Source organism: Narcine bancroftii, chromosome 3, assembly GCF_036971445.1.
Source record: "Narcine bancroftii isolate sNarBan1 chromosome 3, sNarBan1.hap1, whole genome shotgun sequence".
In the NCBI taxonomy this organism is placed as follows: domain Eukaryota; kingdom Metazoa; phylum Chordata; class Chondrichthyes; order Torpediniformes; family Narcinidae; genus Narcine; species Narcine bancroftii.
In genome coordinates, this window is record NC_091471.1 from 21,282,619 (window position 1) to 21,305,534 (window position 22,916).

A 22,916-nucleotide genomic window follows, 5' to 3' on the forward strand; every position below is an offset into this window, starting at 1 on the left:
AAGTTTGTCTATTCTCCTCATGGAAACATGGGTTTCCTCCCAATGCTCCGGTTTCCTCCCTCCCTCCAAAAGCATATGGAGATGTAGGTTAATTGGTATATTTGGGGATCATGGGCTCATGGGCAGGAAAGGCCTATGACCGTACTGTAAAAAACAGAAAATGTTGGAAATACTTAGCTGGCCAGGGCTCATCTGTGGGAAGAGAAACAGAGTTAATGTTTGAATTCAGTGACCCTTTGTCAGACTTGAAAAAGAGACAAAACTTGCTAGTCAAGTTAAAAGGAAGGGGGAAGAGGGAGTTATGTCTCTGGTGTGACCCTGCAAGCCATGTAACTTGGTCAATGAGTAAATGGGAGCAGAGAGAGGGTGAGAGAACTCAGGCAAAATAATCAAGAAAAAAATGCAGAGCAGGAGAAGTAGCCTCGCAGGTCAAACTGGACATGTTTGGTTATTAGTAACCAAATAACAATTAAAGCACAGAAACAGGCCAGTTTGGCCCATGCCGAACACCTACTCCCACCAAGTCCCGTGGACCTGTGCCCGGCCCATAACCTTCCACACCTCTCTCGTTCATATACCTATCCAACTTTTCCTTAAATATTAAAATCAAACCCGCATCCATCACTTCGGATGGAGGCTCATTCCACACACCCACCACAGTCTGAGTGAAGAAATTTCCCCCTCATGTTTGAATCTACCCCACTCTCAATGGAAAAAGCCTGGCCCAATTATCTCTGTTTCCCACATAAATTTAAATGCCTCCATCAAATCAACCCTCAATTTTCTACACTCCAGGGAATAAAGTCCCAGCCTGCTCAGCATTTCCCTGTAACTCAAACCGTGAAACCCAGGCAACATTCTCGTAAATATCCTCTGAAACTCTCTCTCTTCTGTTTATATCCTTCCAATAATTCGGTGACCAAAACTGCACATAATATTTCAAATTTGGCTTCACCAATGCCTTATACAACTTCAACATGACATCCCAACTCCTGTATTCAATACTCTGATTTATGAAGGCCCACACACCAAATACTTTCTTCACCAACCTATCTACATTAGGGTTAGGATTAGGGTTAGGGAACTTTCTGGGAATTATGTACCAGAATTCCTAATCCCTTTGTTCTACTAATTTTTGAATATATGTTTTTTTTTACTTTTTTCTAATTTATAACATGGGTTCAATATGTACCTTCTTTATCATTACTTGATACTTGTAACTTGATATTAATTTACTTTATTATTTATCACTACATGCACTACTGTATATTGTAGCATATAAGTTCTCAAAAAATGGAGGGGGGGAGGGGTCTACTTACATGTCCGATATACTTTTGAGATCTTAAATTCACCGATCAAATCAGATTGACGTCAATTTGGCATCTGCATCGATGCTGCCTGGTCGGCCGAGGTTCCTGCTTCCAGCAGGAGCACGATGTCGCTGCTCCTGCCTGCTAGGTTGAGGTTTCTGTTCTCACCTGGAGAATGACGTCACTGCTCCAGCTCTGTGGGCCAATGCCGTTGCTGTCTGGCAGGCTGAGGTTTTATTTTTAACTTATTTAATTTACAGTTTTGTTACTTGCGATTGGGGTGTTTTCAAAAATTTTGGGTTGTTCCTGGGAGGCCTGGACAACCTGAAAAATGGGGGTTGACTTATACACTGGATATACCATAAAACCCTTAAAATTAGTCTCAAAAATGGGGGTTGACATACACCAAAATATACAGTAGGTGTTTTCCATATATTAAAACCAAAAAAAAAGATTGAAAAAAAATCAAATCTGAATTAGGACTGAAAATACAGATTGAGTGTTGCCCTTAAAATAGCATGGCATAGATTAGTATTTAAGGGAGAAATTGATAGGTTCTTGTTACCCAAATGTTGTATGGAGAAGTCTGGACTGTGAGGCTGAGTGGTAAGGTGGATCAGCTCATGATTGAATGGCAGGGCAAACTCATTGGGCTGAATAGCCTATTTCTGCACCTATGCCTTATGGTACTTATGGCTTCCTTAACTGGGTTCTTTTGTGAGAAAATAGGAACAGTTGCTTTTCAGATCCACGACATGAAAACTTTCACCTCAGATGTATATTACATGTTGAAATTCCACTGACGTTATTTAAAAGAGTTTGCTTTGCCAGGATAGGTGCACTGGGAAGAATGAAGAATCCACAGATAAGAAGGCAACACATTTCCCACCAAACATGCAGAACTGCAGGTTAAACCAATTTTCAACAGCGCACATATCGTTTATTGTCAGAGCTCGCAAATTTTTGGTCCTTGAGTTTTGTGAGGTAGAACTGATGTTTGTGTAATATCTTTTATTATATAATTTATAAGGAATTATAAAACAGTTACTGTATTAGCAAGCTAAGTAGTGGCATTAATTCTGATTGAGGACTTTGAGAGTTTCCATAAACGTATTAAATTTGAACTGGAAAAGGTAACTTTAATGGACCAAATGGAAATGGAAATACTCCCAACCATCCACATTTCCACTGATTTGCAACGGTACGGGTACAGATTTAAATTAGTGTAATTTTTCTTTTAAATTTTCCAACATGAAAGAATTTATTGTCATGAACATGTGTCATGAAATTTGCTGTTTTAAGGCAGCATCACAGGTGCAAAAATTGCTATAAATTACATTAAACAAAACTAAATTAGTGCAAAGGTGCTTCGTAAAGCAAACTTGCCTTGCTTGAGGAACAATGCAATGACAAGAGCAGAAAATTGAATGCCTGTAACCATATAACCATATAACCACTTACAGCACAGAACAGGCCAGTTCGGCCCTACTAGTCCATGCCGTAGCAAATCCCCACCCTCCTAGACCCACTGACCAGCACCCGGTCCATATCCCTCTAGTCCCCTCCTATCTATGTAACGATCCAGTCTTTCCTTAAATGTAACCAATGATCCCGCCTCGACCACGTCTGCCGGAAGCTCATTCCACATCCCCACCACCCTCTGCGAAAAGAAATTTCCCCTCATGTTCCCCTTATAATTTTTCCCCTTCAATCTTAAACCATGTCCACTAGTTTGAATCTCCCCCTTTCTTAATTGAAAAAGCCTATCCACATTTACTCTGTCTGTCCCTTTTAAAATCTTAAACACCTCTATCAAGTCCCCTCTCAATCTTCTACACTCCAGAGAAAAAAGCCCCAGTCTGCACAACCTTTCCCTGTAACTCAAACCCTGAAATCCTGTCAACATTCTCGTGAACCTTCTCTGCACTCTCTCTATTTTGTTTATATCTTTCCTATAATTTGGTGACCAAAACTTTACACAGTACTCCAAATTTGGCCTCACCAATGCCTTGTACAGTTTTAAAGAATTGGGCGTGCCATATGTTGCATGTCCTAGTAGCATCTCAACCTATTTCTAACTTTTCACACAGGAGGAGGAGGAGGAGGAGGAGGAGGACCCTAACAGGTGTTATGGAATAGTGCAATAGTGGAAGTGAAACCCAATGTGCAGCGATAAGTTTCCATGCAAATAATCAAACATCCCTGGAAACCAGCCAACATGTTCAACACTTCTGCTGAAGTGTGATACATGAACATTTTGAAAAGAAAGAAGGAAACAGAACCAAGAGTGGGCCAAGCAAAGCTGAGCTTGCCACACCATTCAGGAAAAGCATGGCAAGTTTTGTCCCCTGACTTGAGTGACTGACCCCTATATTTCTTGATTTCCTTTGATTCCAATTTTCACACACTTGATTTAGTTAGTTTGAATATTAACCCATACATAGAGAAATTTCTCCTCAACTATGATTTCTGTTTCTCAGCTGGTAGATAAACCAGATGGCATCTCCCATACCATTCCTGTATATTCTCCACCTCAATTTTCAAAACTCCAGGGAGCATCAACCAATCTTCCACAATCTCATCTCATGGGGCAATTTTCTTAAAGTTAAGAGTCAATCTACCAAATCAATCAACACCATTCTCACAGCAAAATAATTGATCTCCTTTTATAGATCTATATTGGGGCCTCCATGTCGATGCAACCACAAAGAGGGCTCCCAGTGACTATACTTCATGTGAAGTTTGAGGAGATTTGGTATTTCACCAAAGACTCTTGCTAAGTTCTACAGGTGTACCCCGGAAAACATCCTGAGTGTTTGCATCACTGTCTGGTATGGAGATGCCAATGCACAGGACAGGAAAAGGTTTGAGAATTGTGATTTCGGCCAGCACCATTATGGACATCAGTCTTCACTCCATTAAGAAAATTTGCAAGGAGCAGTATCTCAAAGAAAGCACACTCTTCTCAGAAGGAGAAGGAGGTACAAGATCCTGAAGACAAACATCCGACGATACAAAAACAGCTTCTTCCCCTCTGCCATCAGATTTCTGAATGGACAATGAACCACAGGCACAACCTCATTTTCTCCTCTTTTTGCATCAATTTAAAAAAAATGTTATTATAGCAATTTTCACACCTGTGATGCTGCCACAAAACAACAAATTACATGAGATGTTCTTAACAATAAATTCTGATTCTGAGATGCAGAAGTCAGTGGTCTTCTGCACAAGCAATCCATGGGACCAGCTGACTTATACCTGGTCCGCTTCTGCTATATTGAGCATGTAATTATCCAGACATCAAAACATCAGGCGCTACAATTGGCTTTCCTTTAGTCTCGAATAGTATTACTCACCTGTGTGTTAAAGATGGTCTGTGGTGATACAGCAAAGACAAATATTAATGAGATAATAAGCTAGTAATCCATAAAACAAGGTTGTAAATTTAATGGAAAAAATTAAAATTCTCAAAAACTAAATTTTCCACCAAAAAAAGTGGTTTTGGAAGGGGCTTGAGTTCACTTTACTACATATCCACTTCCTAGATATAGATAGTCCATGAGTTTGTTATAGGAGGTATGAGGTAAATCAGAATATATTTATGGTGATCTGTAGTTGAAAAAAAAGGTTGAGAATCTATGGTCTAGATTTTCATAATATTTTAATGAAGGTCACAAGCCCAAAATGTCAGTTCTGTATCTTTACCTTTGCTACATAGAGGACACTGTTTGACCTGCTGAACTTCTCCAGAATTTTGTGTTTTTACTATGGTCTTTTTGCCTATGACTCCCTTCTAATTCTGTTTAAAGTTTATGGGCCCCCTTCCCCAGGAAGCAGTCAAATTTAGGTGGTTTATTCCTGTTGACTACATAAAGACATTAAAAATATTTTATGATTTCTGCCTGTGGCCCACCTTACATGTGCTGTGGCTCCCAGGGTGCATTATGGCCCCTCTGTTGGGAATGGCAAGTCTAGATCATTTATATATAAGCATTGATAATTAAAAAAAACTTCATATATCTGAAATTGAAAACAAAATAAAGAAAAATTAATTTTAATTTTACAACACAATAATAAGTCCTTCTAGCCCATGAGTCCATGATGCCCAAACACACCCACATGACCAATTAACCTACTAACCTTGTTCATTTTTGGAATGTGGGAGGAAACCGGAGCACCTGGGGAAAACCCACGCAGACATGGGAAGAACGTAAAATGACCTTACAGTCAGCGCTGGATTCGAGCTCCAGTCACTGGCACTGTAATGGCACTGTGCTAACCACGACACTAATTTGGTCAATCACATTACTTTGGCTGTTGATCAGCAAAATGTACTTTCTCTTGTAAATTTGGAGATTTCAAGCTCTGAAAGGGCTGAATTTAGAAGTGCCCAAGGACACAAATTATGATTGTTGGAGTCGTGATAAAATAAATAGTTAATAGGATAGCCTTTATGGAGCTAAAAGCACAACCTAGGATTACATTTAAAATATTTGGATTCAGATAATAACCTTGGACTCAGAAAATATATATTTAAATCAAGTACTTACCCTCATGTGGCATGAACTCTCATTATCATCTGTTCCCCCATTGAAATACAAAAGTCAAATTTCCTTTTACTCTTTGCTATTAACTGTTCAATTTATGCAGTAACGCCCGCCCACTAATTGAGTCATTCAGCATGGAAATAGGCCCTTCGGCTCCACTGGCCAATGTCGACTAAAAAGCCCCACCCACACTAGTCCCACCTACCTGCATTTTGCCCATATCCCTCTATCATATTCATGTATCTGTCCAAATGTTTCTTCTGCCTTGCATTAATACTTATTGCAGCTACCTTCTCCTGGAGCTTTTTCCATATAATCCACCACTCTCTGTGACAGAAGGTACTCCTCAGGTGCCTATTATCTCTCTCTCTCTCTCTCTCTCTCTCTCTCTCACTTATAACCTATGACCTCTGGTTAGTACATGGTCCATGAATAGATGGACAATAGCTGGACAGAGTGGTAAGGAAGGCATTTGGCACACTTGCCTTCATTGGTCAGTGAATACAAGACCGGGGATGTCATGTTTCAATGCGCAAGATATTAGTGAGACCACATGTGGGATACTGTGTGCTTTTTTGGTCATCCAGCCAAAGGAAAGATATTAAACTGGAAACGATGCAGAACAGATTCAAGAGCTGATGCCAGGATTGGTAGTGATGCACCATAAATTACCTCAAAAGACTGAAGTTGTGGAACTGATCGGTTTTTATTGACTATAGATTGGGTCAGCAATCAACTTCATCGACTGATTGTGGCAGGAAGAGTGGGGGGCATGCAAAGGGATCAGTCTTGGGAGGCATGTCCAGCTGGCAATAACCAATCATAGTATAACAGTGGTTTACCACATTTATCCCTCCTTTTTAAGAAGAGTCCTGCAGGGTGAGAGAAAAAAATGAAGCATAATACACATATACATATTTTACAGGCCAAGTTTGTCAGGGGGTCTCCTCTGCCTGCAGCAGCCAAGAGGCAGGTGAGTTGTCATCCAAACCTTGGAGGGTCATGTTGAGCATCTATGTCAATTCAACCACCCCTTGAAGGTTGAGTACCTTCTGCTCCAGGAGTCTCTGTATTATGTATCAGGACTGGATGCCAGCCACATAGGAGTCTTCCACATTCTGAGCAGCTGTCACAGCTTTTTAGTTGCAAGCCCTGCAAAGGGCCCAGAGGTTCCGCATGTACTCAGCGCTCGACTCACCGGGTCGCTGGCTCGTGGTAGCCAGGAGGTGCCTAGCTTAGACCTCATTCACCCTTCTGCAATGCTGGACCTTCAGTATACCCATGGCCTCCACTTACGATTTGGCATCGTTGATCATTGAGAAGAACAGGGGCCGGACTCGTGAGAAAAGGAGTTTCAGTGTCTCCTCGTCTGTGTTAACGATTTTCATGGTCACCGTTAAAAAGTCCTCAAAGCTACGTAGTCAGTGTTTGAATGTGTTCAGAGCATCAGAGGATCAAGGGTCAATGTTGAGTCTCTCTGGTTTCAGGTATTGCTTCATTTTTTTTGAAAAATTATAGTCAATAAAATTGATGCACCATCATTTACCACAAAAGAATGAGGTTGTGGAACTGTTAGGCTTTTATTGACTATAGTCTGGAGCAGCAGCCAACCTCATCAACTGATCATGACAGGAAGAGGGGGAGAATGCAAATGGGTAATGGGTAGGATCGGTCTCGGGATGCATAGCCAATCACAGTATAATATTGGTTTACCACAGGTAGGCTTGAATTTTAAAGAGAGGCTGGATAGACTGGATTCCCTGGAGCACAGGAGGCTAAAAGAAGAACCTAATAGAGCATTAAAAAATCATGAAGAGTAAATAGTTAGAGGCTTTTTCCCAGGGCAGAAGAATCTAGAGAATATAGATTTAAATGAGAGAGCAAAGATTTAAAAGGGACTTGAGAGATACTTTCCTTCATGGAAGGAAATGGATATATGGAACAAGCTGCCTGAAGAAGTGATAGATAGGGGCTCATTTGTAACGTTCAGAAGATGTTTAGACAGGTACTTGGATAGGAAAGGTTTAGAGGGACATGGATGCAGGAAAATGGGTCTAACTTGGTCAACGTGGAGAAGTTGGGTCAAAGGGCCAGTTTCCTTTCTATGGAACTCTTACGATTTTATTAGAAATTTAATGACATTGAAAGTTCTTTATGGTAAAGATCCATTTGATATTCTTGATGCTCCTCTGAATTGTAATGCCCACAGATTATACCTCAATGCCTGCAAAATGAATGAGCTGATCATTCACTTCAGGAAGCAAGATGGAGCACCCTTATCTGTCTCAATGGTGCTGAGAGGAGATCATGAACAGCTTCAATTCCCAGGAGTAAATATCACCAATAGCTTGCCCTTGTCTAACCATGTCGATGTTATGATCTTGGAAGCATATCAATAACTCTATTTTCAGAAGTTGAAATAAAATTGGTATGTCTCCTACCAGTTTTTACACATGTACTATAGAAAGTGTACTGCATGCATGCATGACAACTTGGTAAGAGAATTATTCTATCAAAGACCAGAAGAAACTCCAGAGAGTAGTGAACATAACTCAGCTATCACATAAACTAACCTCCAATCAATTTAATCCATCTTCACATCCCATGGATCACACATCACTCGATATAGGAGCAGAAATATTCCAATTGGCCCATCGAGTTTGCTCTGCCATTTTATCGTGCACTGATCCATCCTCCCTCTCTGGCCTTCTCCCTGTAGCCCTTGATGCCCTGACTAATCAAATACCTGTCAATCCCTTCCTTAAATACATCCAACAACCTTGCTTCTACAGCCGCCTGTGGCAACAAGCTCCACAAATTTGTGACCCTCTAGCTAAATTGCCTTGGGAAACCTACAGATATATTGAAGGACACATCCCTTCGCATCCCACCCCAATTATATACTCTTCTCCCCCTTCTGCAGAAGAAACAAGAGCTTGAAAACACAGAACTCCAGTTTCAAGGATACTTTCTTCCCTGATGTTGTCAGACTCTTGAAAGGATCCCTCATTGGTAAATGACAATGCCCTTGCACTTACCGTATTTTTCTCCCTGCCCAGCACTTTATCCAAGTAATACTTTACCCTGCACTTATAGACTGACTGCAACATTTTTATTGAACTATACTGTTGTTTAACTATTGCACATCTGCTGTACTTAAGCGTTGATTTGCCTGGATGGTTTTGCACAGAAAACAAAGCACTTTTCTCAGCATCTTGGTACACAATGCAATAAACAATTAAATTCAATTCTATTGCATGGTGAGATAAATGCATTTGTCAGCTTACAAGCACCAAGTTATAGCAAGAGACCAGAATGAAAATCAAAACAAATTATTGACAATGTTAGATGAAGCAAATCATAAAAAATAACAATATTACATTGGAAATACTGAGTATTACAGAAAGATAAATTGTACTCTTTTGCCTCAGGTTGAACTCATTCAACAAGTATTGTGTCATGTAAAAACAGTAAAATTGAGAGCAAAGCCTATCCCGCAAAGACAATATTTCAGAATTGACCTGATGGCACAAACATAAAGAATGGAAGTAAGATGTGTGGCTTCTTTGATTTTGTTTATCACCTTTCCCAACAAAATGTAATCACTTTACTCATTCAAGAAAGATACCATAATGTAACTAATTCATATCATGAAATAGAACATATTCTTTTCAGTTTGCATTCTTTGAAAACCTGAGTTACACAAAAAACAGAATCACAAGTTGACCGATTTTGTTACGAATCTTTGGAGAGAAAAAATAAATGACCCTTTAGAAGAACAGGTGGAGAAGAGAGGTTAACAGATTGGTCACAGTGACATGATTTGTCTCACTCGGGGGAGAATGATTCACTACTGGAGGTTTTGTTTCCGTCTTTTGTTTGGGAACGTTTGGGAATAAATGTGGGTATTCTTACTTCCTTCCTTTACAGGAATGAATTTGCCTTCCCACCTTGTAAATCACTCACTTCTGCCACCGATAACACTGTTCCTACACACAACCAAGTCTGTCTATTCTAAATATTCCAGCCTACCTGTTCTCATGCTGCTCCATAAGCTATCATTTCTAATCCATCACCCTCCATACCCAGATATCCACACTGTCCTCTCTCATCCCTAACCTATGTGTTAAATTCCTGATTTAAATATTTATATCTCCTCGTCTTAGCCCTGGTCAATATGGCCTAAAACTGCTCAATGTATCCCACTCCACATTCTGCTACTTTGGATTTAAAGGATGAACAGAAAGGCTTCATATGATTGGTGGAACTCAGTGGGTCAGTCACTAGTCATGGGTAGAAATAGTCATTCAACATTTCAGGTCAGGACCCTTTATTGAGACTGATATATTAAGGGGGAAAGATTGGTAAGGGGCTAAGACGTGATAGGGTAAGGGACAGATGGCATGAGAGTTGGAGAGATAGGTAGGGAGAGGGAAGAAATGTTAAAGAGGGGAACTATAGTAGTAGGTAAAGAGGAAATGGAAAGAGTGGGACCTGATTGGGAAAGGATAATTTAAAAGTGGAAAAATCAATGTTCGTGCTCTGAGGTGCAAGAGGAATATGATGTGTTGTTCCTTAAGTTTAAGTTTGGTCTCACCCTGACGATGGATGAGGGTGAGAACAGACACGTCACTGGAGGAATGGTTGGCTACAGGAGTTATACACCTGTTAAGGGATTGCAGTACGTCAATCATCAACATAGTGGGGGGGGGGGGGTACTCGAGATGGCAGAGGTCGACAGCATCGAGTCCACGCTGCTGAAGATCCAGCTGCGCTGGATGGGTCACGTCTCCAGAATGGAGGACCATCGCCTTCCCAAGATCGTATTATATGGCGAGCTCTCCACTGGCCACCGTGACAGAGGTGCACCAAAGAAAAAGGTACAAGGACTGCCTAAAGAAATCTCTTGGTGCCTGCCACATTGACCACCGCCAGTGGGCTGATAACGCCTCAAACCGTGCATCTTGGCGCCTCACAGTTTGGCGGGCAGCAGCCTCCTTTGAAGAAGACCGCAGAGCACACCTCACTGACAAAAGGCAAAGGAGGAAAAACCCAACACCCAACCCCAACCAACCAATTTTCCCTTGCAACCGCTGCAATCGTGTCTGCCTGTCCCGCATCGGACTGGTCAGCCACAAACGAGCCTGCAGCTGACGTGGACTTTTTTTACCCCCTCCATAAATCTTCATCCGCGAAGCCAAGCCAAAAGAAAAAGAAAAAAAAAAGGGGGGGGGGGGGAGTGCTGGGTAATGGTACCCAAGTAGAATTGGAAAAGGGACTTTTTTGTCACACCATTAGCAGCCAAGGTCCACCTGTGTGTTCATGTCAACATCCTGGAGGAGATGGGAAGAGTCAAGGAAGAAGTGAGGATGTTTTGCCAAGTGGTAGAGCATTAGTCATTAGGGGCTCTGTGTTCAAGAAGGAAGTGGAGTGCCCTGAGACCTTCCTGATGGGGAAAGGATATGTAAATGAATTGCACATCCATGGTGAAGATAGGTGCTGTGGGCTGGAGAATAGGAACTCTTAAATTTGGAGAATGTAAATGATGATCCAGAAGTAGGTGGGAAGGGATTGAACATGGACATAGAACATACAGATCCTTCAGCCCTCGACGTTGTGCTGATCAACATATTTTACCAAATAAAATATACTAAATCCTTCGTACCTTGTAACCCTCTATTTTTCTTTCTTCCATGTGCCTAAGAATCTCTTAAATGCCTCTACTGTTTCAGCCTCCACCACATCTCTGGCAAGGCCTTCCAGGCACCCGTAACTGTCTGTAAAAAAAAACTGACCTCTGATGTCTCCCCTAAACTTTCCTCCCTTCACTTTATGGAGATGTCTCCTAGGGTTTGCTATTCCTGCCTTGGAAAAAAAAAATCTTTGGCCATCCACTTTATTGATGTTGCTCAGAATCTTGTAGACGTCTATCAAGTCTCCTTTCGTCCTTCTTTGGTCCAAAGAGAAAAGTACCAGCTCTCCTAACTTTGCCTCATAAGACTTATTTTCCAATCCAGGCAAATATCCTGGTAAATCTCCTCTTCACCTTCTCCATAGCTTCCACATTCTTCCTGTAATAAGGTGACCAGAACTGAAAACAATACTCTAAATGTGGCCTCACCAGACATTTGTAGAGTTGCAACATGACCTCTTTATACTTGATCTCAATCCCCTTAATAATGAAGCCCAGCGTCCCGTAGGTTTTCTTAACTATCCAATCAACTTGCGCGGCAACCTTGAAAGATTTGGACTCCACACTCTTAAGTATCTGACCATTAACCCTGTGCTTACCCTTCTAGTTTGACCTTCCAAAATCCATCACACCCTTATCTGGATTGAACTCCAATTGCCACTTTTCTGCCAAACTCTGGATCGTATTTATATCTCTTGTAACCTATGACTTCCTTCAGTACAGGGAAGACTGCATAGATGTCAATAACATTAACAGCAAAGAACTAGGGTGAGCCCTGCTGGCACTGGTCTCCCAGGTGACAATGTGAATGACCCATGACATTGAGGAAAAGGGCATTACCTGGTCAGCCACAGCGCGAGCCAGCTTATCCATTCTGGAGCCCGCTTCTGCAATCTTCTTTGCTGCGTTGATTACATCAGATGTATTTTTTAGCGGCCCCTTGCCCCTACAAGATATTGGAAAATAAAATAAAGTGATAAATGAATCTTCTAGTTCAGAAACATTGGGCGAACTGATACATTTTAAATCATTTTGGAGGGTGATTTCAGAATTGTGTGAAGAGACCTTGATTTTGTTTTTAATTTGATTGGGAACAGTCATCAAAAGAGCCTTGTGTTGGAGGGACAAGAATTGTTGATGATCCTTCTATTAAAATAAATCACTTGCAACAAAAGAATAGGAAATGCTGGTAATACAAAACAATAGTTGAAAGGTCAACATGTTCATTAGCACTTCACCAGAAATGCATTAAGTAAACAACTTGAGTTTCATGAACAAGCCCATGGCAAGAATGGTTGAGAGAATAATCGTGTCAAGAGCACAAAATGGTAAATCACCTGTGCAAATGCCTCTGTGATTAAAAGTGTTCTAAAATCTTAATTTAATGATAATTTATTGTCAGATACACATCTACAATGTACAGATGGACCAAAATTCTTACTTTCTGCAGCCAAACAAGTGGAAAGATGCACCAAAAAAATGATATTCATTACTCAGTGCAAAATATAGAAATGATATTCACAATGAATGTTCCCTCTAATTTATAGTAGTCAGTGGGCACAAGAATCTTAAGTTGTGCATTTTTTTTTACTGCAAGGTATGTGCGTACTGAATGCTTGTGCAAATGTAAAACTTAAAACTGTTTCAAGATAATTTTGGAACAGCCTATCTCTCATGGCTTATAAATCTGTATTGGCGTGTTTTAATATAGTACAATTATGAGTGGATTCTTTGAAATAACCTATTTAGTTAAGATTTTATTCTATACTTTGAACTGCTTTGTACGCTGGTTGCAAAATGTGTGTGTGTACAAATATAGCTTAGAGTCTCACAATCAGTGCAAAAGTGGCATTTTAATAGCGCAGACTTGTCTTTATGATGTAGGTTAGAGGTGCTACAAGATTCTGTGTCTTCTTCTCAAAGGGAGCAGTGAGAAGAAGTTGTGACCCCCGTGATGGGTTTTTTTTTATGATGCTGGCTATCTTCGAGAAACAGTGACTTATATAGATGTCTTAAATGGATGGGAGGTCAATCACAACATTCTGTAGACACTGTGGTTGAAGTAAAAATACAAGATGCTGGAGAAGCTCAGCTCAGTAGGTCAAACAGTGACTTTATGGAGCAAAAGCAATGATACAGAACTGACATTTAAGGCTTTAGACTGTGTGAGAGAATGAGAGAATGCCAGCTAGCAACAAAAAAAAAGGTGGGGGGGGGGTTGTCAAGGCAGGAGATGATAGGCGGAGAAGGGGGAGGGAACAGCAGCAATGAGGGGGGAATGGTAGGGCTGGGTGGGTGAAAGAACAGGATGGAGATGAAAGGTGGAGGGGGAAAGAAAAGGCAATCAGGTTTAATGGAAAGCAGAAAAGTCAATAGGCCTTTTCAAACTGCTGTGTAAAATGGGGTTAACCGGGCAATATGCCTGGTTAGCCCCAGTTACGCAGCAGTTAGAAAGGGTCCAACTGGGTTGACTCCATCGAAACCCAACCGAGTCCCTGACCTACCTCAGAGATAGTCAGGGAACCCAGTTAAGCATACCTAGGTCTCATCCCTGGCCAATTTGTAAACGAAAATGGCCGATCCGCTTATTCCGGTGATGTTAGCACTTGTGTGGGTAGGACGCCGGACAACCAGCATCAGAACAACTGGCAATACTTCCGGTGAGTGCGTGATGTGTAATTGCGGGGGCGGGATCCCCTTAAATTGCCAGGTCGGTGATTTAATGGGTCGGTTCCCTTGAAATTTAAATGTGTTTCCAGCACCTTTGGCCCAGTAATCGCATTCGAGTCCGATGAGCGCTACCCAGGTACTGCAGTTTAAAAGAAGTTAATGTTCATGCCATGTGGCTGGAGGGTGCCCAGCTGGAAAATAAGGTACTGTTCCTAAAATCTGTGTGTGGGAAGGATGGGACAGTACACAAGGCCATGGACAGACATGTGCTCACATGTCTGCTCACGCTGACTAGCCCCCCTCCCAATGACATGTCAAATCTGCTCAGTCTTTTAGAAGCTAGAGTGAATGGTGTTCCCTCTTAATGGTAGCCTGAATGTGCTGGCTCTAAGGGCGGTCATCCGATGTGTGGAATCGGTCACCATTCTTTCCTTTCTCTGAACGATGGCAGACCCTGGCAATATTTAGTGAATTTCTTATTTTCAAGTGCATGGGAGCTATTTTCAATTTCTTAAATCTTTGTAGGATGTTCAAGAGACATAAATGTTTAGATTTAGACTTTTTTTAGATTTTATATATACATATATACACAGCACAGTGACAGGCCCTTTCTGCCCAGGAGCCCATACTGCCCAATTACACCCTAATGACTTACAACCCCGGTACGTTTTGAATGGTGGGAGGAAACTGGATCCCCCAGAGAAAACCCAGCCAGACAGGGAGAGAACATACAAACTCCTTACAGTCAGTAACCCCAGTCCCAATCGCTGACACTGAAACTGTGTTGCGCTAACTGCTTCACTAACTGTGCCAGTTCTAACCTGTGACTGTAGCAGTCTGAATCAGATCTATTATCATGAGTAATATTGTCAGAATACTGACTTTTATTGCAGCTGAAAGAGATATATGCATTTATCAATTTTCTTCTTGGTTTCCTATTTTAACTTCTCTACCACCTTCTTTAAAAATCACTTGGGTTGATTTTTATTTGGGGTGCCATGTCAAAATTTGATAAATGTTAAACTGACAAGATATCCCTGAGATATCACAAGCATTGACAAAGAGCTTAACGCTCCAGAGTGATGATACTTTTTCAGGCTCAACAAGAGAAGTGCATGTCATAGTGCATGTGCATCTAGCATTAGAAAGGCCAAATACAACGCGCTGGTACGGACCTGCAGAGAGCAGGGAGCAGAAACACAGTGCTCCCTGGGGCTAATCGCCTAGTCCAACTGCTGACAGCACCACACCGGCTTTAACCAGCCGGTTAAAGGACCCGACAGTGGTTTTAATTTAAAAATTCTTTGATTGCTGTGTCGGCGCCCAAAATGGTGTGTCTAAAATTAGCAGGCAGCCATGAAAGGTTAGAACCTCGAGGACTGGTGGAGGGAGCCAGAAAACGCCCCTCTCCCCCACCCCATTTGAGAAGGAGAAGCAGAGAAGGCAACCCACAGGATGGTGACCATGGAGGCGGACCAGTCAATAACACACAGGCTGTTGGCGATACGAGGCGAGGATCCCACGGAGACCGGCAACTGGCTCGAGATTGGCTGTAAAGACATTGGGACTGGGATGCGGGTGGGTGCCGAGGGTGCTCAAGGTTTCCTGATTGTGCAGGAGGTTCGGATCTGTTTGGGGTCTGGAATGTACTTCCTGCGGATGTATGGAGGCAGTTTCCATTGTTCCTTTCAAGGGACAATTTGATAAGCATCAGGTAAGGAAATAAAATCCAGGGGTACAAGGAAAAAGCTGGAGAATTGGAGCTAGTGGTAACCAGCTGGAATGGATGATGGTTCTAATTACCTCCTTCTAATTGCAACTATTCTAAGAATCCATACCAAAAGGTTTTACAAATTAAGCAAAAAAAAATTCACCAGATATGGATATTGTGTAATGTTAGTGTAGCCTTTCCTGTGTATAATTCGATTCCTGGGTATGTGTAATGGCATCACATGCACAAATTATGTCACCTGTACTGTTTTTCACTGTACTAACATTACAAATCGAGTGCTCCTCTGATGTTTAAAGGGTGTAAGTCGACCTTGGTTGCTGTCAGTCAGGCCAGCAATAAAGAATCTTTCAGAATGGATTATTATTCCTGTTTTATTTGAATACTTTAAATGATTATCATTACTCTGCTATTTCACCAACCCTTCTATCACTACCCAACTCCACATCCCACCCATCCAATGATTATCCAAGCATGATCTTCTCCGAGCTGATCAGATTTGGCCTAACTCTGAAAATCCAGATGATTTTTCGTTTTCCTGAACTCCTCTCACTGCTATGGTCAAGATCAGCATCCAGAAATGTAGAGACTTTTTAGAAATATTTTATTTAAGATTTTAAATCACATAGAAAGGTACATTTATATTTATATATATTTTTATTATATATATATATATATATATATATATATATACACATATACATATATATATACACACACACACACGCACACACACGCACACGCACACACACACACACACACACACACACACACACACACATATATATGTATATATATATATATATATATATATATATAAATGTATTGATATCAACTTACATGTGAATATTTTCAACCCTCTCTTCCTCCCAAATTCCCTCCCTAACCCTCCCCCTTTTGCTAATCTGATTATAAAATGATAGGTTGCATATCTCTCTCTTTGGCTTGGCTTCGCGGACGAAGATTTATGGAGGGGGTAAAAGTCCACGTCAGCTGCAGGCTCGTTTGTGGCTGACAAGTCCGATGCGGGACAGGCAGACACGGTTGCAGCGGCTGCAGGGGAAAATTGGTTGGTTGGGGTTGGGTGTTGGGTTTTTCCTCCTTTGCCTTTTGTCAGATAATATAGGAGAATGTCAATCTAAAAATACAAATCTAAATATGAATTGATTCAACTGTGGAGTATATTCAGAACAGAAGTTGAGAGATCTTTACATTTTTAAACCAACACTTTTTGTATACGGCCTTCAGGTTTTCAAGATGAAATGATACTTATTGCATAAATTGTAAGTAATTCTTTCAAGTGGAATACATGAAAGCAGTTCTGTGTTGAAAGCAGTTCTGCGGGCCATCTCTCTAATCCTAAATCTATGTTAGACTTCCATGTGGTAGCAATTCATTATTTGAAACAGATAAAGCAATTCATAAAAAAATTATTTGGTGCATAGTTAATCCCAATTTAATACTAGTATTTTTTAATATCTCTGAACAAAAATATCATAGGATCTATTGGGAGTGTAACTCCTAATACTTTATTCAATTTTTTTAAATTTCAGATCAAAACGTATATACTTTTGGACAAAGCCAAGTAGAATGTATAAAAGAGCCTTCTTTTTAATTATATCTAAAACATAAATGTCGAATTAAATTTTTTTAACTTCTTATGTGTTAAATATAATCGAAGTAAAAAATAATATTGTATTGTGGTGACGCACAAATCTGCCGCATCGAACCGGCCCCACTTGTTCCGCACAGTCGTGGCAGAGATGGTGACGATCTTCCACTCCACGATGGAAGTTGGCGTGCGTGCTTGTGTCAGCACCGCTGAACAGCAAGTGCGGAAAGTTTAAATAAACATTCCTGCTGTGACTTCGGAGTTCACAGTCTTTGTCTCTAGTCTGTTCACTTGCTTGCATCCAGCATGCTACATTAGGTGACCCTGACAAGTCTCCATGTTCTGTAGACTTTTGCTACATGGATCCTGCAGCGGTCGACATTGTAGTGCTCAAGCTACCCATGTTCTGGACCAACCGGCCCCGCACCTGGTACTGCCAGATGGAGACCCAGTTCCAGCTTAAGCAAATCTCCTTGGACTCCACCAGATACCTCCACGTTGTCAGTTCTCTTGATCAGGAGACCACTGCCCACGTAGACGACCTCATCCATGTGCCACTGAAAGACGGTAAATACCTGGCCTTAAAAAAACTCCTCATAGCCACCTATGGTCTTTCATGTTGTGAAAGGGCAGCTAGGCTCTTGGACCTTGACGATTTAGGGGACCGCATGCTGTTCGCCTTAATGGACGAGATGCTTGGACTGGCGGAAGGACATAAGCCATGCCTTTTGTTTGAACAGGGCTTCCTGGAGTAAATGCTCAAGGACATTTTCTTCCTGCTTGCTGATGCCGATTTCAGTGACCCTAGGAAGATGGCTGCTAGAGCCAACGTCCTCTACCACGCAAAATGTGAGAATCTAGAGGTCCTTCATTGACTGATCAAACTGCTACAACTGCCCCGCCAACCGAGCCTACCATCAGATAAGCACCCCTCCTGCCAGACTCAAAGTTCCACAGAACTACACCTGTGCTTCTATCACCAACACTGAGGGTCAGAGGTATGAAAATGCCGTCAACCCTACTCGTTTCAGGGAAATGAGTGGGAAAGCCGACGTTAATCGCTGCTATGGCTGGCCAGAGGAACAGCCTATTCCATATGTGGGACAGTATCTCAGGTCTCAGGTTCCTGGTCGACAAAGGAGCCGAGATAAGTGTCATTCCTCCCATTTCCCTTGAGACGGGCATGAGACCATGCGGCCCCACCCTTCGTGCAGCCAACATCTCCACTTTTGGGCACAAACGCATTCCCCGGCATTTCAGTGATATGGATTTCCACTGGCATTTCACCCTGCCTGCAGTCGACAAGCCTGCTGGGAGCGGACTTCCTCTGGGCGCACTCCCTCCTCGTCGACCTGCAGGGCAGATGGCTGGTACACGCAGAGTCATTTCAAACTGTCCCCCTCGGAATGTTAAACAAACAGGCCACTCACGTCGCCACAGTGCAGTCGGCTACAAACTGTTACTCACGTCTCCTTGCTGAGTTTCCAGCCATCCTGCACCCACGGTTCTCCACAGCTTCTCAGCCACCCCATGGGGTACAGCAACACATTTCAACCAAGGGTCCACCCATCCACTCCCAGGCCTGCCAGCTGGCACCCGACAAGCTCAAGTTCACAAGGGAGAAATTCACATGCATGGAGGAGCTGGGCATTGTCTGCAGGTCAGATAGCCCATGGTCCTCACCATTGCACTTGGTACCGAAGACCAAAGGCAGTTGGTGATTACAGGAGCTTAAATGATCCCACCATTCCTGACCACTACCCAGTCCCAAACATACAAGACTTCACGGCCAACCTCAATGCCGCCCACATTTTCTCGAAGATCGACGTCATCAGGGGCTACCACCCCCAATACAATGGTCTGGTTGAGAGGTTCCTCCATCACCTGAAGGCTTCCCTAATGGCACACCAAGACGGCCCCAACTGGGTGGAGTCCTCCTTGGAATCCCCATGGCCCCCAAAGAGGACCTTCAGGCCTCCACCATGGAACTGGTCTATGGCGACAGTTTCTACACCTCTCCACCCAGAATCCCAGCAGGGACCTGCAGTATCTCCACCAGAAACTGGGTACCCTGGCTCTGCCAGCCCCGACTAGACCCCTGCAAACCCCCCACTCATGTGCCCTCAGATTTAATGGCTTGTTCTTTTGTGTTTGTGGATGGCGGTGGCCACAGAACACCACTCTAGCTACGAGGAACCCTACAAGGTGCTCCACCGCACCGCCTCCATTTTCACTTTGCAGGTTGGTGACAGAGAGGGGATCTTCATGGTGGACCCCCTGAAACCAGCGCATCTGGATCAGACGCAGCCATTCCCTGTGCAGTGGCCACTATGCAGAAGCAGGCCTCCCACACGGCAAGTCATCACTGGTGCCGGTTCTGAGGGGGAGGGGGGGTTATGTGGCGACGTACAAATCTGCCACGATGAAGTGGCCCTGCTTGTTCGCTGTGGTCGGTGGGGAAATTACAGCAGAGGTGGCAATACTCTTACATCTCTTCTGCTCCACGATCCAGCTACACCGCTGAAAAGCAAGCGCGCAAAGTTTAAATAAACATTTCTGCTGCGACTTCAGAGCTCACAGTCTGTGTCTCTAGTCTGTTTACTCGCTCGCGTAGAATGCTACAGTACTACCCTATACCTAACATTAATAATTTTAGTCATGCTTTGATTACAAATCTCTTTCTAACGATTCAACATTCAAATCAGATTCCCATTTGAATCTTGATTTATGAATTCCCAATTTTGGAGCTTTTTCCTGAAGTAGTTTATATATTTCTGAAATAAATTTATTCATACCTCATTAGTTATTGATAATTCCAATTCATTTTATCTAGGTAAGGTTAAATTATGTCCTATTTTTTAAATTTAAAAAAATTGTTATTTGATAATAAGTAAAAAGCGTATTATTTGGTATATTTAACTTCTCTTTCATTCTTTGCATGGTCATAAATTTGCTCACTTCAAAGCTTCATTTACTATTTTAATCCTTTTTTTAAAAAACCAAATTTAAAAAAATTGATTATTCATAGAAAATCTAATGTTTATTTTGATATAAAGGAATTTTATAAGAAATTAAGCCCTTTCCTCCTTTTACATAATCAACTTTATTCCAAATGTCTAGATGTTTTCAAATAAATGAATCTTTATCTCCCATTAATAATTTAGGATTCCATTTTATAACTAAGTTCTTCCTATGAAAATCTTCTGTATTATGCAATTCTACTCTAATCCAGGCTAAAGATTTTTTTCTGAATCAAACATTCGGTTTAATAAATTTCAATTGAGCTGCCTTATAGTAATTTTGAAAATTAGGTAATTGCAAACCTCCTAGTTTATATTTCCATGTTAATGTTTCCATCCCAACTCAAGCCTTGTTATCAGAGTCTTCAATAATGTTATCAGACTCCTGAATGAACATCACACCAGTATGTTTCCTTTGCTCTAGGCTAGCTAATTTCTCCCTGTAGTGCTACACCTTTGCACTGTGTTTTACTTGTTCTATCCACATGGACTGCTCGCAGACCAAACCTTTTCATTGCACCTTGGTAAATGTGACGATAAACATGGACTCGAACTTTTTAATTGTCCTCGTGCCGATCAGATGCAAGCTGCAACTCTTTCACACATTGAATCCTGAGTTAAAGATTTTCCAGATGGAAACCTTAGTGGGTCCAGTCTTAAAGAAAATATCTTGGCAATGCAACAGTAGATAAGCTGCCAAGGATCTGCACTGACTGTCTGAAAGTAAGGCAGGGTTCTGCTCAGTTACAGAGGAACTACCTCTCTGAAACAATCCATTGGAAAACAACTATAAAAGCCTGTAAATACCTGAAACGTATAAATGTGATACGTTTGAATGTGCAAGTGAAGGGGTATGTTCCTATTGGTATTAGTTCTTTCATTTTCGCATGGCATAGGAAGAGAAAGACATATTAATATGGTGCTTTTAACTAACTCACTAAAATGCATTCCAGACAACGATGAATTTTATAATTGCAGTTAAGTAAGAAACACAAAGACACTCTACACGCAGTAAACTCCCAGTGTTAGAATGCAACAATCAGACAAATTGTATTGTTAGTGCTGCAGATTGAGGTAAAGCATTCTGGCCAGGACACCAAAACACCCTTCTTCAAACTAACGCATTAGTGATTTTACACCCACCTGAGGGAAATGGGGTATAACCGCACATAAAAAAAAAGAGCATCTCTGACATTACAGCTCTTTCTCAACAGTGAATCACTGATATTATTTCACCAAATATAAAACAATGATCTGATAAATCTGATTTCAATTTATTTAATTTTTGTGGCATGAGGTTAAAATTATATTAAAAAAATTATATTGTACCAGTCTATATCCTATATTTATTGTATTAGTCATAAATCAGCCCAATTCTTCTCATCTATAATCACATTTAAGTCTGACTCCCATCTTTGTCTAGATTTATGAATTTCTGGTTTAGGGATCTCCATTTGGAGTATTTGATAAATTCCCAAAATAGATTTCTTTGTATTTCCTTTTCTTATTAAAGTCTTTGTATCACTACACTTTGGTAAATACATTGTTGGACCCAACTTATCACTGAGTTATGCTCTGATTTTAAAATAGCAAAACATCATATTATTAAGAACATCATATTTATTCTTAAGTTGTTCAAATGACATCAGTTGCCCTTGCTCATAAGTCTTCAATGTATCTTATCCCTTTACGAGACCAAGTTTCACTAACTTGATTATCTAATGTACAAGGTACAAGTCTGTTATGAATCAAAGTAGTTTTAAGAGATAAATTAGTCCTTATTCCCATACGATTATTTGTATTAGGCCAAATTTTAATCAAATATTTCAATAAAGGAGTATCTCTTTCAGCAGTTATTAATTTCTCATCCCATGTATATATAAAATCTGCTTTTCTCATAGGAACATAGGAACATAGGAAGTAGGAACAGGAGTAGGCCAAAAATGGCCCATCGAGCCTGCTCCGCCATTCAATACGATCATGGCTGATCTAATTTATGACCTAACTCCACCTACCTGCCTTCTCCCCATATCCCTTAATTCCTCTATCATGTAAAAATTTATCTAACCAAATTTTAAATATGTTAATGAGGCAGCCTCAACCACTTCCCTGGTTAGAGAATTCCAAACATTCACTACTCTCTGGGAAAAACTAGTTTTCGTCATCTCTGTCCTAAATCTACTCCCCCGAATCTTGAGACTGTATCCTCTCGTTTTAGTTTCCCCGGCCAGCTCAAAAAACCTTCCTACATCTATCCTATCCATACCCTTCATAATCCTATATGTTTTTACAAGATCTCCTCTCATTCTTCTGAACTCGAGCGAATACAATCCTAG

At 41.3% G+C, this 22,916-nt stretch overlaps 1 protein-coding gene across 2 annotated transcripts in view; it reads right to left on the bottom strand.

Moving 5' to 3' along the window:
• Positions 1 to 22,916, bottom strand: part of LOC138756995 (catenin alpha-2) — an 835,014-nt gene that overhangs the window by 187,423 nt on the left and 624,675 nt on the right. For both annotated transcript variants that reach the window (XM_069923543.1, XM_069923544.1), the window contains one exon: positions 12,390 to 12,495. In XM_069923543.1, the coding sequence (XP_069779644.1) occupies positions 12,390 to 12,495 (106 nt within the window). The remainder of the gene's footprint in view (positions 1 to 12,389; positions 12,496 to 22,916) is intronic.